We start from the raw sequence: 17,866 nt of genomic DNA on the forward strand, positions 1-17,866 counted from the left end.
ATAATAATAAAATAAAAAATTATTAATTATTAATTATTAATAAAATTAATTAAAAGAATCTAGTCTACAAGTCCAAAAGACCCATCAAGCTTAACACAAGCCTGCTCCCCCATGGTCTGGCCTTTGACCAATGTTGTCTGAGAATTAAAATTTTCTATAAGTATTGGTTCGGCGGTCTGCTCATTCATTTTTATATATATAATTTTTATGTATACATACATACTCTAAAAATATAGTAATGTTATATTTTCCACGTCTTATTGAAAGAAAAAAATATTTAACCTTACTAATGTAAAGTGCAATAATCAAACTGAATCTTGGAGGAGGATTAGATTCTTCAGCTTGACTTAAGGTAGAAAATATGGAAAAGAGAGTATGATGTGTTAAAAAAAATATATATATACATATGCATATATCATATTAATATTTACATAATATAAATCAATCAAAATATCAGAAAACAGAAAATTGACAAAAGGTGTATATAATTAAACTCCAATGTTCAAAGCATCATCAACTATCTCTAATTTTTCACAAAACATAGAGTAGGGATTTAGGGTTTAACCATCCTCATACATACATACATACATACATACATACATATATATATATGGGACTAACAACTCTCCTAGTCATCACATATATTATAAGCTACAGATGCAAGTTTGATCATGCTAATTTCAACAGTAAAACGACTAATTGAGAAAATCCTAGTTGACCATCAACAATGGTGCGGACTCTGAAAGGGAAACAAACTTTTTATTTATACACATATATATTTTTGAATTATAGTTAAGCTAGCTAGTTCTTCTTTTCCATGTCGGAAAGACCATTTGGAGCAGAAGAGCTCTTTCCCCAGTTCGCAAGCTCCATCAGAAAATTCATCACCTCATCTGTGTCCTGCAGCGAGTATAAAGCATTGGTCTCTTTTGGAGTTGAGGAGACGACTATGGGATAACCTCGTCCGATGCTTTTTATAACCTATAATTATCAAACACCAATTCATTTAATAATAATAATAATAAATATTAATTATTTAGCAAAATTTTAAAAAAATATTATATAAAACAAATAAAATTACCTTAAAAGCATCTTCATCAGTTTTGTCATCCCCTATGTACATTGGGAGAAAGTACGTTGAGTTACCGAACCCTAAAGTATCAAGTATATAATCCAAAGCACGACCTTTGTCCCAATCAATCATTGGACGCACCTCCACTACCTATGTATATATACAGAGAATACTGTTATATATATAATGTAAACTTATTTGAGAATTAACCAAGTTTGAAAATATAAAAATAGGTATTAATTAATTGATTGATTGATTACTTAATTAATCAATCAAAAGAGTCAAAATATTTTTGAAGTACCTTTTTACCCTCACTTCTGCAGAAGTTTGGATAAGCATCCATAGTAGATTTCACAATCTCTTTCAAGTTGTCCACCTCCTGAAATTTTTTAAGATCTATTAAAATCAATATATAAAGAATTTGATTAAGCCATATTTTAAGCATGTATATTGATAGGTTTTTTAAGCGATGAAACTAAAATATAGCTCATGTTTTACCTCTTGGTGTACACGACGGTAGTGCACAGAAATGCAAAACTTGTTGTCTTCAATACTAGCTCCTTTTATGTCTTTGATTTTTTCTTGTAAGACCTCCTTGATCTGTACAATATACATGAATGTATCACTGTATATAACAAGAATAAATATATATTAACTGAAACATCTATAATCTACCAATATGCAAAATGCTATTACTTATAAGTGATGATATATATGTAATACCTCTTGAATTTTTGGGAGAAAATCGTGTGCTGGTTGAAAGTTGAAAACTTCGTTACCCTGTAAAATAAAAGTGATCACCATATCCATATATATATATGTATGTCAAGTCAAGTTAATAATATACTAAAATATTAATGTCGTAATGCAATAACTGTAAATGAAGTAAAGAAAAAATTATACAAAGTAATAAACCTTTTCATTGACAGTTTTAGTTTGATTCTTATCATCTCCATACTTCAGAGAGCCTGACGGAGTTGATATATCCATTCCATGACTACCAGCATATATCACATTATCCAGTTGAACGAATCCCTTTACCTATAAATGAAATTTAACAGAATTAAGTATGATAAATACATATATATATACATAAACATATACATACGACGTACATACATACATATACATTAACATATAACATTATGTTTAATGAATTCACCTTCGCCAGGCTTCTTCCGCTAACAATGGCAGTAGGAAAGATTTTAGCAATTTCATGCACTGCAATACGCATCTGTATATATATATATGTTTCAGTTCACAAGACTTAAGTTACTAAACTTGCAAAATACTCACAAAACTAGATAATAGAATTTCCATAATCAAATGCATACGACGTAGCTTTTATGATGAAGACATTAGATGCAATTTTTAAGAGTAAGTAAGACATAATATATTAAATAATTTTTTCAAAAACAATTTATTAGTATTGAAAAAAATGAATTAGTAACCAAATATTTACTCATAATAGATAGTAGGTAGAAAATATTTCAAAATATATAAAGGGTATTTGCGCATAAACACTGCCTTTCATAAGTACGTCACTTCTAAATATATAATATGGATTATTTTACCCATGTAAACATATACATATATATATATGCTTGGTTGACTTTATACCTTTTCAGACATGTAAGCTCGATCCGGGTCCTCTACAATAGGTGAAAGGGTTCCATCATAATCCAAAAACACGACTATTTGTTTGCCTTTTGCTTTTTCCATCATCACTTCAAATGTTGCAATTGCAGATGCATGCTTTTCCTTTAGAAAAATAGTGGCCAACATAAAATTAATTAAACAATTAACTTAGAAGATATATATACATATATATATACACACATATGGATGTGAGTGAGACATGATGAGGTTACCAGCCATGCAATGTAGGAAGGTGAAATAGCATCTCCATTTTGGGCCCAGACTAAAATTGAGATATCAGTACTAGCTGGTTTCTGAGACGATGGTTGATAACCCATTTTTTGAACTTCTTCTTTTTTCTCACCTGCAGATCTATTACCTATAATTACTAATTAACTTCCCTAACAAATAAAGGTACAGTAACTATTGGTAATTATGTATAATTAATAATAATTATATCAATAAGCTACAAACATATTCATTATTAAGCAAACCGTTGAGGAACAAACTAAATTTTTAAGAACTGAAAAGCTTATTAGGCCTACTACAAAATTAGGTCAAATTATAGGTGTTCGTACATCAAAAAGGAAAATCCTCATCGTACAAAATGAAGTAATGGTTTTGTTTTATACCTGATTGGCCTTCAAAACTCTGCTAGGAAGGGAAACATGGCTTTTACTTCCATAATATACATGTATATATGTGTAGAGAGAGAGAGAGAGATGTGCACGTGGAGTCCATCAAATTTTTTCATACGAGACTCACGCAAAGTGTGAAGGCGAAAAAAATATATTAAATTTTTTGTAATATATAATGACTATAATACCCTTAAAATCCAATTCTTTTTTCCTGACAAATCTAGTTAGATAAACTAGTATGTACTACCTAAATTAAATATTTTGAAGCATTTAATTTTTTTCTTTTTAGCGAATCAACTTGTGTTAAAACCCAAGGTAAATAATTAATTATGTTTTAGAAATTAAGAAAAAAGAAAAAGAAAGTCCGTATGTGAGTACTATAGATTGTGATGTAAAGAACCGTTAAAATACAAGGAGCGAAAAAAGGGTACTATTTCGCATTTGCCCTTCTTATTCCCCAATGGTAGAGTCGTGTTAACGTCACGTGTAGGCTAACAGAGAAGTGGCCACTATTAATTTTTTAAAAAAACTTTTGAACGCGACTGTTCTTATTTTTTTTGTCGCATATGGTTTCTCGATTAGTAAAAATCTATTATTTTTACAGCATGTAGAGTTTTCCTCCTCCACTATCATGTCGGTCTCTAGTCTGGTCACCACAAACAATCGATACATGCTCAACACAGAAGAAATCAATGGAAAAAAACAACATACACGAACACAGATAAAGCCGATCGGATTAAAATCATTAAGTAAAAAAATCAGATCACGTTCGAGAAGTGAATAATCATATATCGAGGAAAAAATCAAATTAAACCAGTAAAACAATTCAAAGAGCAACAAGGAAAAGAAAACAAGTAGATACAAACAGATATGTAGTGCATTGAATAGAGAAATCTAAAAGGATTTGAAGAAGAAAAAATCTAGATATGAAAGTAAAGAGAAATGGGATTTATGAATATGCCACGAATGAGTTGTTGAGGAAGGAGTGAAAGAAAAGTTTACCTTTGGATGGAAAGTTAGTAGGAGAAATTGAAGTAGACTTTGGTGCCTGGAGCGAGTGAATTAAGGAAAATTTGTGAGAAATGATTGAGAGAGCTGGAGGGGTTATTTATAGATCTTAGAGATACAGGTTTTAGCAAAAGTAGTCACATTATGCTCGCCCCTCTTTCAAATATAATAATATAATATTAAATATATTGTTAAAACCCCACCATAAAAAAGAACCTTAATTGGTTTTTATTTGTAATTTTTGTTTGGGCAATTACAATAATACTGAAAGATATTGTTGTTTGTAATTAATTGAAAATAAAAAGAAAAAAGTTATAGAAATAATAAGAAAATTTGATATTGTATCAATCGATCAATCATATGTGTATGAGATGTACAGACAAAAATATCAATCGATCGATTATTAGAATTAGTTACCAAAAATTTCTTAAAGGGCCCATGTATCACAACATTCTACATATGGCTATACGACAAATTCTAAAAATTAATGCATACATGAATATTTAATTATTTGATACGTACGGAGAATGCGAATCATATGTACATAATAGGTACGGACAATAATATCAATCGATGAATTATTAGAAATTAGTAATCAAAGTATCAATTATTTGATAAGCAGTAATAATTACAATTTCAACATTATATATCTAACAATTTCAAATAATTGATTAGAAATAATAAAAATTAAAGCAACACATGATTATTAATGTATGTGCCTACCACAAAATAATTTCTCCTGCATTAAATATGATGCAAATATTGAAATAATATGCTTCCATTTTTGTGTAATTACATTAAATTGCATATCCAATTTTAGAAGATTAATTTCCTCATTAATTACTTGCAAATGAATAGTTAATGATTTATATGGGTTAGTAATTAATAATTCAGAATTAAAGAGTAACTTTCAATTTCATTAAATTCTTGGAAAGCAGTTTCCTCGTGGCACTCCATTTACCTACCCACTTAGCAGTTATACAAAATAAACTTCCACGCTGGATAATAAAAAATTTATTTTATTAGTTTCTTTCTACTTTAAAAAATCAAAAAACGTTAAGGCGGTGGTAGACGCCGGAAAAATGTGTTTCGAGAATAAATTAGTAATTTAAGTGGCCTCGAAGAGTGGACAGAGCTTACACTGCCACGAACATTATTCGTCAGGAGTGTTATAACTTCCGCCGGCCGTTACTTATGTTTGTTATTTGTTGTAATTATTATTATTATGTTTTTTCTTCAGTTAACTTATGTTGTTATTTCATTCGTGGGTCAAAACTTATTAAAAATAATAATTACAATTAAAATCAATTTTAGCTAAAATTAAATTTTGATAAATTTAAATAAAAATATTAAAAATCAGCTTCTACTTTTTTACATTATATATTTTTTATATATGATATATATTATTACATATAACAATCACAATGTTTACATTCTTATTAATGTTTTTTTATAATATAACGTTGTATATTATATATGGTTATATACTAAATTCTTGTAAAATATATGTAATTTCGGTATTTATAACTATTTTAATTTAAAGACAATTGTTTTTGCATCAGTTTGTTCTTCTCTTATATTTTGTTTAGTAATTTTATTATTAACCATTAGTTCTATAAAATATAATTTTTATTCTTTAAAATAATAATACATTTTATAATTATTTTTATCAAACACATAATAATATTTTATTAAAAATATTTTCACTAAAAAAATATTTTAACCGTACTTTACAACTACAACATAAGCTACAAACAATTACATTAAATGCACTTAGTTTTTTTTTTTTTTTAGGATTGCATAAATTATTTATTTAATATAATAAAATAATGCTTCACACATATATAAGTTTACAATTATTATTATATGAAGATTACTAATTATACTAGATACTCCTATCTATTTCTATAAATAAATAACAAATTATCAATGTACTATATAAAACTTCTTCACTGTTTTATATGTTTATTATATATTTGTACAAGTATGTTCATCCTTAGATATTAAAGTATCATAATTTAAGTTTGATCCAATTCGAACTTAGCATCTTCATAACTTCAACTTAGTGTCACCTAGATTATAGGCTCTAATTCTAAATAAAATTATAAAGTCAAAGTGATACAAATATATCTAGAAATTAGGTTATCATCTCTAATTTAAAATAATTTTTATTTGGTCAGTAATAATAACATATGTAGATTTTAGACTCCAACATTGAAATATATACTATGTAGATTTTATGTAATTCGTAACTAGTAAAGGAAATAAAATAAGAAAGTAATAAGGAGGACTGAGAACAAATTAATAGAGATAAGAACATGCAAATAAAGATATATGAGAAGAGTATTAGAATACTTAACAAGTTTTCTTGAACTTATTATATGATTGGAATTACTGTATTTTATTGAGTTTTGTTTGCAAATGTTATAACGTTAGGGTAACTTTTATAAATATTGAAAATATTATTTCCCTCTGTATAAATAGCGAAGCTCCTTATTAATAAAGATTGATCGACATTTTCGTTTTTCAATTCCTCTCATCAGCCTATTTTTCCCTTTGAGCTCTTATTCTTGTTTCAAAAATTTCCTTTACATATTTGGCTAAATCTCTCTAAGTTTTTATTCTAGCTTGCATATTTTTAGTTCCTCAGTAAGTTTATGAAAATTACCATGGTATCAGAGCAATGAAGAGATCTTTTAACTTTATATCAATAAATCTTAGAGTTGCGGATCAGCTTGTTTTGTTCGTTCGTGATCTTCGCAGTAGTAATTTCTTTGAAATTTACAAAAATAAAGATGGAGATGACATTCGTGAACTCATAATCTTCGAAGATTGAAGAGATCCTAGCTAATCGTTTCTATCTTCACTCGAACGAGAGTTCGTCCTTGATGCTCACTTCTGTTGTCTTGACAGGTAACAATTTCTATTCCTAGTCAAGATCGATGCGTATGGCATTAATTTTTAAAAAAGAAGTTAAAGTTTGTGAACGGATCAATTCCTGTTCCGAGCGAGGAAGATTCAAATTATGGAGCGTGCGAGCGTTGTAACACCATTGTTCCGTCCTAGATTATGGGAACACTGTCTCCTTCCATAGCTCAGTCCGTCATTTGAATTGATTATGCGAAGGACCTCTGAAAGGATATCCAGGATAGGTTTTCTCAAGGAGATTTGGTAAGGATTCCTGATCTACAAGAGGAGATTTGTTCATTAAAGCAAGGTATGCATTCCGTAAACAAATATTTTACCCAACTGAAGATTTTATGGGATGAGCTGTTAAATTTTAGACCATTTCCTACATGTGAATATAAACCAAACTGTGCATGTAATGTAGTTGCTGTTACAAAGAGACATCAGGAGGAGGACAAAGTGATTAGGTTTCTTAGAGGGTTCAATGAATCTTTTAATGTTGTATGTTATTTATGTCTATATAAATTGTTTCAATTAAATTCTTATAAATTATATAAATTTCAGCATACTATTTAGTTTCAACATAACAATTTTTATATTAGTTTTATTTTCTTTTTTATATTTTGTTTAGAGATTTCACTATCAACTACTAGTTATATATAAATATAACTTTTGTTTTTTATATTGATATCACATTTTATAATTATTTTTATTTAATACATAATTGTTTTTTATTAAAAAATATTTTATCAATATTTTACAACTCACAACAGAAACTATAATTATATTAAATGTACTCTAATTTATTTTTCTGGTTTAGAATTACATAAAATTTTAATTTATATTGTAATAAAATTATCCCCAAAATATAGATAAATATCGTCAAAATTCAAAATATATCAACAAATTTTTCCATTATGTCACGCTCCGATACTCAATATGAGACGTAATTCTTACTCATGTTATTTTCATGCAGTAGGCTCATAAAATATATACATGCGTAGATAAAAAATATAATACAACCTAATGTCCCTTGTGATATGCACAGTAACTATATATACAAAACATTATGTCAGAATTTAAAGTTTAACATAACAAAATAAAACTTTTCAAATATAAAAAAATAAGAACTCTTTTTATAGGTTCTATGCGTCTAGCAACAGTGATGGCTCTTCATTCTCATCTAAAAAAATATTATAGTAAAATTTAATGAGGTTCACCAACTCAATAAGTATTCTCGTTCTCTCAACCCAGATAAAATTTTATATAAAAAATACAATAAGAAACAAAAGTAATTAAAAATGTTTCAGTGAAAAATTCGTATTCTTATTTTCACTATTTCACATGTGTCTGATCAATATTCTGAATTTTATCAAATATCATATACAAATATCAAATGTATATTTTCATATTCTCAAAAGTCATAAATGCACTCAAATATTAATCATAATCTCAAAACATAATCACACACACACACACACAAAAGATTAGAGATATACTTGAACAGTCATTTCTATAGTTTCATCGCGCGATGTCGTTTACGTCATCATAGAAAAAATACGAAATGGACCCCATCGCATGGATAACACACTTACAAATCACACAATGGCTACAGCAGGTATGTTTGCTAAGTAACCCACACTCACACGAATGCCTATTCACGTCTGAATTAGGTTTCAGACTCTATCCTATGCAGGTTCACCATGCCCGCTAAACTTAAGCCACACACACACACTCTCCTCCTCAATTCAGACTAAACGAGAAGGTATTCAGGGTCCTTACCATATTCACTCCTACCCTCTCATTCCAAAATTCTTAATTTGTTTAAATGATAATTTCTTAATCTCAATTATTTCTTTTCCTTTCTATTTTTACCTTTTTTATTTTATTTCTTTTTCCTTTTAAATTTTTCCTTAATTGGAAATTTTTCTTTTCAATTTCATATTTTATCAGTCCAAATAACTCTCAATCCATTGGGTCTGTTTTCTGGTTTCGTCTCCTCATAGGTTTTCAATTGTTTATGTTTACTAATCATAATTTGGATTTTTTTTTTCCATTGAAATTAAGCAAATGTCCGTTCAATTTCAAAGTTCATAATTTTTATAAAATAAATGCACATTTTGAAATTTTACTCAGTTGAAATTTAGAAATACTTACTCTCTTACGTGTCTTTCCGAATCTGTCTTAATATCCAAATTTTTCTGTACACAAGACATAATTAATTAATATACTTCAAAATACTAAAAATTAATTTAATCAAATTATGGGTTCCAACGACCACCCAATGGAATACTTAAAATTATCAGAATCCGTATCCGAAATTCCTTTTGGCTCCCCGTTCGGTGAATTGGATTCGTATTTTTTGAGAAAAATTTTTTAGCTTTCCAGACGACCAACTAATTTTTTATTTCCAGAGGAAGACCTTTCAGCTTTTCAGACGGTGAATCGAAATCCCAAAATGGTGGATTTGGTTCCCATGTTTGGGGAAGACCCTTCGGCTTCCTGAATGGGTCAGCTTTTTCCATTCTCGAGGAAGCCTTCTTGGTCCCCGCGTGGGCAGGTGGCCTGGTCGAGCTCGCGCGACAAACCCAACATCGACCCCATTCCCCGACGCTCAACAACCAACCAAAACACACAAAAAAGCTTTACCTTTCTGGTGTGGGGCGATTCAACCTCGATTTGGATCCCGGTGCTCTCTTCTCAGCCACCCCGCAGCTCTTTAACTTCTTTCGAAGTTTGGACAATGAATTTCACACCTACATGCTGGTTAGTGTGAAATAGGAAAAGGGATTTTCGGAAAATAGAGACGAAAAGGATGAAAAAAACGAAACTTACCGTATTTCTTTTCAGATTCTTCCGTCACACGGTGCTCCTCGGCCGTGATTTCCTTTCTTTCCCCTTCCCTTCGGCTTTCGCCTCCACGATACCTCCTCATATCTTCTTTGGCCGTGTTTCCTTCTCTCCTTCTAGTTCCCTTGCTTGTCTCTCCCTCACGCAGCGTCCCTTCTCCTTCTCGACCTGAATCCTCCTCAATCTCGGCCTCTTCTCTCACTCGATCAGCTCCTCTCCTCTCTCTCTCATTTTTGGCTTCTCTTTCCAAAATGAACAAGGAAACCCTAATTGTTTCCTTAAATACCCACCTTTTTTGCCATTAGATCTTGGAAGGTTCAATCTGAGCCGTCCGTTTCTTTTAAATCTCCTCCATCTTATCTCCTCCATCGGTCCGATCTGTGCTGTCCATTCTCTTAATTTTCTTTGCCCCCTTTCATTTCTTCTTATTTATGTTTTTACCTCCTTTTTTATCCACTTTTATTTAGGTCCCTAAGATTAATTAAAAGCCTCAAATTTTAAAAATTCTGTTCATTTACATCCAAACTCTAAATTTTATTTATTTTTTTATAAACATTTCTTTTGTTTTCTTTAGGTGGATATTACAATTCTCTCATCCTTACAAAAATTTGGTCCTCCAAATTTGATATATCTCTAAAGCAGGTGAGGAAATCGAGTTCGTATCAAATCTTCAGTTTTTCAAGTAGCTTCCGCTAGCAAATGATGTCGCCAGAGTACCTTGACCATCAGAATAGTCTTATTCCTCAATACCAGTTCCTGTTTGTCCAATATTTCTATGGTCATTTCCTGATAGGACATATCTCCTTTAATAAGAATCTCCTCATACTGAATTATATGTGATGGATCAGGATGGTATTTATGTAACATGAACACATCAAATAACATCATAAACGTCAGTCAATTCTGGTAGCAATGTCAATCAATAAACAATAGATCCAATTCTCTCTAATATTTCGAACAGTCCAATGAAGCGATGGCTCAATTTGCCTTTCTTCCCAAATCTCATAAGGCCCATCATTGATGATACTTTCAAGAACACATGATCCCCTGTTTTAAATTCCAAACTCCTTTAACGGTTATCTACATAACTCTTATGTGTACTTTGGGTGGTTTGAAGATTTTTCTTAATTAGGATAATCTTGGAGGTAGTTTCTTCAATTAATTTGGGTCCAATTAATTTCATGTCCCCAATTTCTTCCCAACACATAGGAGATCTACAAGGTCTGCCACAAAGTGTTTCATATGGAGCTGCACTAATACTGGATTGATAGTTATTGTTATAGGCGAATCCAATCCATGGTAGATAGTCGTCCCAATTTCCTCCAATCTCTAGTGCATAAGCTCTAAACATATTTTTTAATGTCTGGATGGTTCTTTCTATTTGGCCATCCATTTATGAGTGAAATGTTGTACTGGATGATAAGGTGGTGCCTAAAGCCTGTTGAAGGTTTGTCCAAAACATAGAGGTAAAACGAGCATCTTGATCTGAAACTACTGATAACGGGATTCCATGAAGTCTAATAACTTCATTAATGTACAATCTGACAAGTTTATCTAGAAGATTTGTGGCTTTTATTGGTAGAAAATGGGTTGACTTTGTTAATAAATCTACTATCACCCAAATAGTATCATGGTTCAATCTAGTCCTAGGCAAACCCATCACAAAGTCCATAGTGATATGTTCCCACTTTCACTCTAAACTTGGTAGAGGTCAGAGTAATTCCCTTAGCCTTTGTGTGATCGACTTTAATCCTCTAACATGTGAGACATTTACTAATAAATTCGGAGATATCTTTCTTCATCCCAATCCACTAATACCGAGGTCATAAACTCCAATATATTTTGGTGATACCTAGGTGTATGCTAAACCTAGAATTATGTGTTTCCTCTAATATGAGTCTCTTCAAGTTAGGGTCATCCGGAACGCATAATTTTCCTCTGGATCGAAGCAACCCATCATTATGAACTCTGAAATCAGACCTTAAACCCTATTCAGTTTCTTTCTTCAAGGTCCCTATAGCAGTGTCAATTTCTTGAGCATCTTTAATTTTTTGAATTAATATTGGCTCGATTCTCAAGCTAGCTATATACATTTTTCGTTTGTGAATACCCCATTATAATTCTTGTAAGGTCTCTAGAGTCTTGCATTCAGAAGCTACTAGTTTTGCAATCATGTCAGAAGTACTGCTACTCAGTGTATCAACCACCACATTTCCTTTTCTCGGATGGTAGGATATCTTGCAATCATAGTCCTTAAGAAGATCCATTCATCTACGCTGATGCATGTTCATTTTCCTCTGCGCGAAGAGATATTTTAGACGCTTGTGATTAGTATAAATCTCAAACATCTCTCCATACAGATAATGACGTTAGATCTTAAGCGCATGAACAATTGCAGCTAATTCTAAGCCATGGGTCGGGTCATTTTGTTCATGATTCCTCAATTGCCTTGACCCGTAGGCGATGACTCTGCTATTTTGCATTAACACACATCCTAAAACCTGGCATGACGCATCAGTATATATTGCATAACCCCCCAATCCACTAGGTAGTGTTAGTATTGAAGCCGTCACAAGTCGGTCTTTGAGTTCTCTAAGCTATTTTCATAGTCTGAGGTCCATTCAAACTTAACATCCTTATTAGTAAGTCGAGTAAGAGGGTTTGCAATCTTAGAGAATCCTTTCACAAATCAGCAGTAGTACCAAGTCATACCCAAAAATTTTCGAACACCTTTTACCGTAGTGGGATGTTCCAATCCCATTATAGGTTCAACTTTTACTGGATCTACAGATACTCTATCTTTAGAAACCACATGACTCAAGAAAGTGATCTATTCGAGCCAGAATGTACATTTATTTCATTTTGCATAAAACTTTTCTTTTCTAAGAGTTTTCATAACTTTCCTTAAGTGTTCAATATGTTTTTCTCGACTCTTTGAGTAAATCAATATATCATCGATGAACACAATAACAAATTGATCTAACCAAGGCTCAAACATCCAATTCATCATGTCCATAAATACCGCCCGGGCATTCGTCAATCTAAAAGCTAAGACCAAGAATTCGTAATGACCATACTTGGTTTTAAAAGCGGTGTTTGAAATATCCTCGGGTTTAATCTTCACTTGATAGTAATCAGATCATAAATCGATCTTGAAAAAAATCTATGCCTCTAGCATTGGTCGGATAGATCATCAATTCTGGACAAAATGTATTTATTCTTGATGGTGACCTGATTTAGTTGTCTATAATCAATACACATTCACTTGGTTCTATCTTTCTTATTGGAAAATGTTATAGGAGCAGCCCAAGGAGAAATACTAGGGCGAATGAATCATTTCTCTCAGAGTTCTATTAATTTCTTCCTTAATTCTTTCATTTAAGCTCTCACTAATCTGTAAGGAGCAATGGGGATTGGTTGGATGCCTAGTTGTAAATCAATGGAAAATTTTATTTTATGGTCCGGAGGTAATCCTAAAAGTTCGTCAGGGAATACATCTAGATACTCATGGACCACCAACACATCATAAAAATCAATCTTCTTATCTTTATCACCTTGAACCACGTCTGGATTTGCTTCAGTATCTACTGCAGTAAGTGTGTACACTCGTCACTGTCTCTGAGTTTCTGGCTGTTCCTTCATAAGTGGGCAGTTACGGATCAGATGTTGTTGGCTACCACACTTAAAATAGGATCGAGTGACATGATGACACGACTAATTACTATGATTCTTACCACAAGTACGGCAGGTCGGTATCTTATCAGGAGTTGATGGTGGTCTAGGAGATACCTCTGTTACCATTTTGGGTCTCTTATCTTGTGAACTAAACCTTGGAATCTATCTTCTCGAAGGTACTGGGGATCTAGAACTGTCTACTCCAGAGTATAAACTCCTCAGTCTACTTTCTACTATTCTGCTTTCGCTTAAACCTCATTATAGGTCTTCAATTCTAGAACTGCAAGAGCATCCTAGATCTTTGGATGTAGCCCTCGCTGAAGTTTTCTCGCCCTCTGCCTTTCATCAGTCAAAATGGCTGGAGCAAAATAGGTCAACTCATTGAATCTTCGAGCATATTCAACCACTAACAAGTTTTCCTTAGTGAGCTACATGAAATCCAACTCTTTTTTGTGTCGGAGTCGTGCTGGAAAGTACTCAGCATTGAACGCCCCCAAAAATCTCTCTCAGGTGATGGGAATAGTTAAGGTAGTCTGTCTTAAGTCCCACCAACGGTCAGCTTCACACACAAGCAAGTACGTAGTTAGGATCACTTTCTGTTCAGAAGTCACCCCCAAAACTCAGAATGTCTTTTCAATTTATTTCAAGCATCCTTCAACTTAAATAAAGTTTTTGATACAAGCAAATGTAGGAGGATGGAGTCTCAGGAAATTTCTGTGACAGTCTGGATCCATAACGACTGGTTCTAGATTGTATAGAGCCGATACTAGAGGAGGGCCAAGTACCCCTTCTCTAGGTTGGTTAACAAGCTTATCTACCATGTGGTATAACCGGTCAATATACTCCTATAAGGACATGTAATCGGGAGGTTGCTCTAGTGGAGTCCGTTCACATCTCATCTTACAACCCTTCATTCAAAAAAGAATGAATTAGAACATTTCAAAATAATGTTTCCTACTTCTCAACACCCAAATAGTTGTAAGATATCATATTTAAACTCTAAATCCTCATGCACAAGGGATGATTCTACGAATGTGGGCTCTGATACCACTTGTCATGCCCCAATACTCGATATGAGGTGCAATTGCTGCTCATGTCATTTTCATGCAGTGGATCCATAAAATATATACATGTGTTGATAAAAAATATAATACAACCTACCATCTAATATGATATGTACAGTAACTGTATATACAAAACATGATATCAGAATTTAGAGTTTAATAAAACAAAATAAATTTTTTTGAATATGCATAAAATATAGAAAAAATAAGAACATTTTTTACAGGTTTTACTCATTTGGCAGTGATGCTGCCTTTTCATTCTCTTCTGAAAAATATCAAGGTAAAATTTAATGAGCTTCATCAACTCAATAAGTATTCTCGTTCTCTCAATTCAGATAAAATTTCATGCAAAACACACAGTAAGAAACAAAAACAATTAAAAATGCTTCAGTGCAAAATTCATATTCTTATTGTCACTATTTCACATGTTTATGATCGTCTTCTGAATTCTCTCAAATATCATATACAAACTTCATATATATATTCTTATACTCTCGAAAGTCATAAATACACTCGAATATCAATTATAATATCAAAACATAATCACACACATAAAAAATCACAGATACACTCGAACAGTCATTTCTGTGATTTCATCGCGTAATGCCATTTATGTTATCATCTAGGAAAGGCGAAATGTATCCCCCCATCGCATAGATAGCACACACACAAATCACATAATGGCCACAGTAGGTACGTTTGCTAGGTGACCCACACTCACACGAATATCTATCCATGTCTGAATTAGGTTTCAGGCTCTATCCATGTGCAGGTTCACCATGCCCGCTGAACTTCAGCCACACACGCACACTCCCCTCCTCGATTCAGACTAAATGAGAAGGTATTCAGGGTTCTTACCCTATTCACTCCTACTATCTCATTTAAAAATTCTTAATTTGTTTAAATGATCATTTCTTAACCTCAATTATTTCTTTTCCTTTCTATTTTTACTTTTTTATTTTATTTTATTTTTTTAAATTTTTCCTTAATTGGGAATTTTTCTTTTCAATTTCATATTTCATCACTCCAAATAACTCTCAGTCCATTGGGCTTGCTTTTTGATTTCGTCTCCTCATAGCATTCCAATTGCTTAGGTTTGCTTATCATAATTTGTGTTCTGTTTTTCCATCAAAATTAGGCCAATGTCCATTTAATTTTAAAATTCATAATTTTTATAAAATGAATGCACATTTCAAAATTTAACCCGATTGAGATTTAAAAATACTTGCATTTTTTCGGATTTGTCTGAACATCCAAATTTTTCTGTATACATGACTAATTAATTAATATACTTCAAAATATTAAAAATTAATTTAATCAAATTACGAGTTCCAATGACCACCCAACAGAATACCCGAATTTATCAAAATCTGTATCCGAAAAACCTTTCGGTTTTCCGTTCGGCGAATTGGATTTACATTTTTTGAGAATAATTTTTCAACTTTCCGGACAGCAAACCGGATTCATGTTTCCCCGAGGAAGACTTTTCAGCTTCCCGGATGACGAATCGAAACCCCAAAATGGTGGATCGGGTTTCCATGCTTGAGGAAGACCCTTCGACTTCCCGAATGGGTTGGCTTTCTCCATTCCCGAGGAAGCATCCTCGGTTCCCGAGTGGGTAGGTGGCCCGGTTGAGCTCGCACGGCCAGCCCAACACTGGTCCTATTCCCCGACGCTCAACAACAAACCAAAACACACAAAAGAAAGCTTTACCTTTCCGGCATGGGCTGATTCGACCTCGGTTTAGATCCCGGTGGTCTCCTCTCAGCCACCCTGCAGCTCTCTAGCTTGCTTCAAAGTTTTGTTAGCGGATTTCACACCTACATGCTGGTTAGTGTGAAATAGGAAAACGGATTTTCAAAAAATAGAGACGAAAAGGATGAAAAGGGCGAAACTTACCGTATTTCTTTTCAGATTTTGCCGTCACACAGTACTCCTTGACTGCGATTTTCTTTTCTTTCCCTTCCTTTCAACTTCCACCTCTGCGATACCTCCTCCTCTCTTCTTTGGCCATGTTTCCTTCTCTCCTTCTAGTTTCCTTCTCCTTCTCGGCCCGAATCCTCCTCAATCTCGGGTTCCTCTCTCACCCGATCAGCTTTTCTTTTCAAAATGAAAAAGGAAACCCTAATTGTTTCCTTAAATACCCACCTTCTTGGACATTGAATCTTGCAAGGTTCAATCTAGGCCATCCATTTTTTTTTTAAATCTCCTTCATCCGATCTCAAGCAATCCGATCTGGGCCGTCCATTCTCCTGATTTCTTTTGCCCTCTCCACTTCTCATTATTTATGTTTTTGCTCCCTTTTTTCCTACCCACTTTCATTTAGGTCTCTGAAATTAATTAAAAATCCCAAAATTTGAAAATTTCTTTCATTTACATCCAAACTTCAAATTTTATTTATTTTATTTATTTACATTTCTTTTGTTTTCTTTAGGTAGATGTTATACATTGGCTTGAATTTTCTCTATCATCAATGGAGCTAACCATCTTGTTGCATTATCTTGTTAACATGCCCCAACTGGGCGCTATTGAGTATCACATACTCTAGCCAAGTTTAGACTGCACTTAAACTTGTTATCTGATCCCTGAACAAAGCGACATTTACCATCAAGTTCTTCACACACAAGACCAATCATATGATCAGCTTCTGAACTCCCTAGTTCCTATAAATCAACTAGTCCTGCAACTGATAAGTTATATGCAACTAGATTCTCATACCCATGTGGTCGTCTAATCTGTCTTCTCTCACTGCCTGTTGCAATACTATATGGTTTTTGTTGATTAGGTGCACTATCACCTTCTTGATTTAGATCATGCACTTCATTCTTTGGACTATTGGACTGAACTTCTAACTTTGTTTGTTCTCTGACACTGTGATTTGATTCTACTATTGTCTTTCTCTTCTAATTGTCTAATGAAGCAAACTCATTAAATGTCACATCTCTGTTGATGATCAACTCTGGAGACTTGGGATCACTACACCATAATCTATAACCTTTCACTCCAAATGCATA

General features: G+C 32.6%; 1 protein-coding gene across 1 annotated transcript; it reads right to left on the reverse strand.

The window, feature by feature from the left end:
* Positions 1-716: 716 nt before the first annotated feature.
* LOC110826157 (putative trehalose-phosphate phosphatase C) lies at positions 717-10,896 on the reverse strand. Its single transcript, XM_022056756.2, has 11 exons — positions 10,831-10,896; positions 10,099-10,390; positions 2,944-3,074; positions 2,693-2,833; positions 2,235-2,306; positions 1,988-2,113; positions 1,796-1,852; positions 1,571-1,672; positions 1,374-1,451; positions 1,082-1,222; positions 717-981 (listed from the first exon to the last, which is right to left on the reverse strand). The coding sequence occupies exons 1-11, from the start codon at positions 10,894-10,896 to the stop codon at positions 802-804; spliced, it is 1,386 nt and encodes a 461-aa protein (XP_021912448.2). The 3' UTR covers positions 717-801.
* Between the last annotated feature and the right edge of the window lie 6,970 nt (positions 10,897-17,866).

Source organism: Carica papaya, chromosome 5, assembly GCF_054855325.1.
Source record: "Carica papaya isolate Zhongbai chromosome 5, ASM5485532v1, whole genome shotgun sequence".
Lineage (NCBI taxonomy): Eukaryota > Viridiplantae > Streptophyta > Magnoliopsida > Brassicales > Caricaceae > Carica > Carica papaya.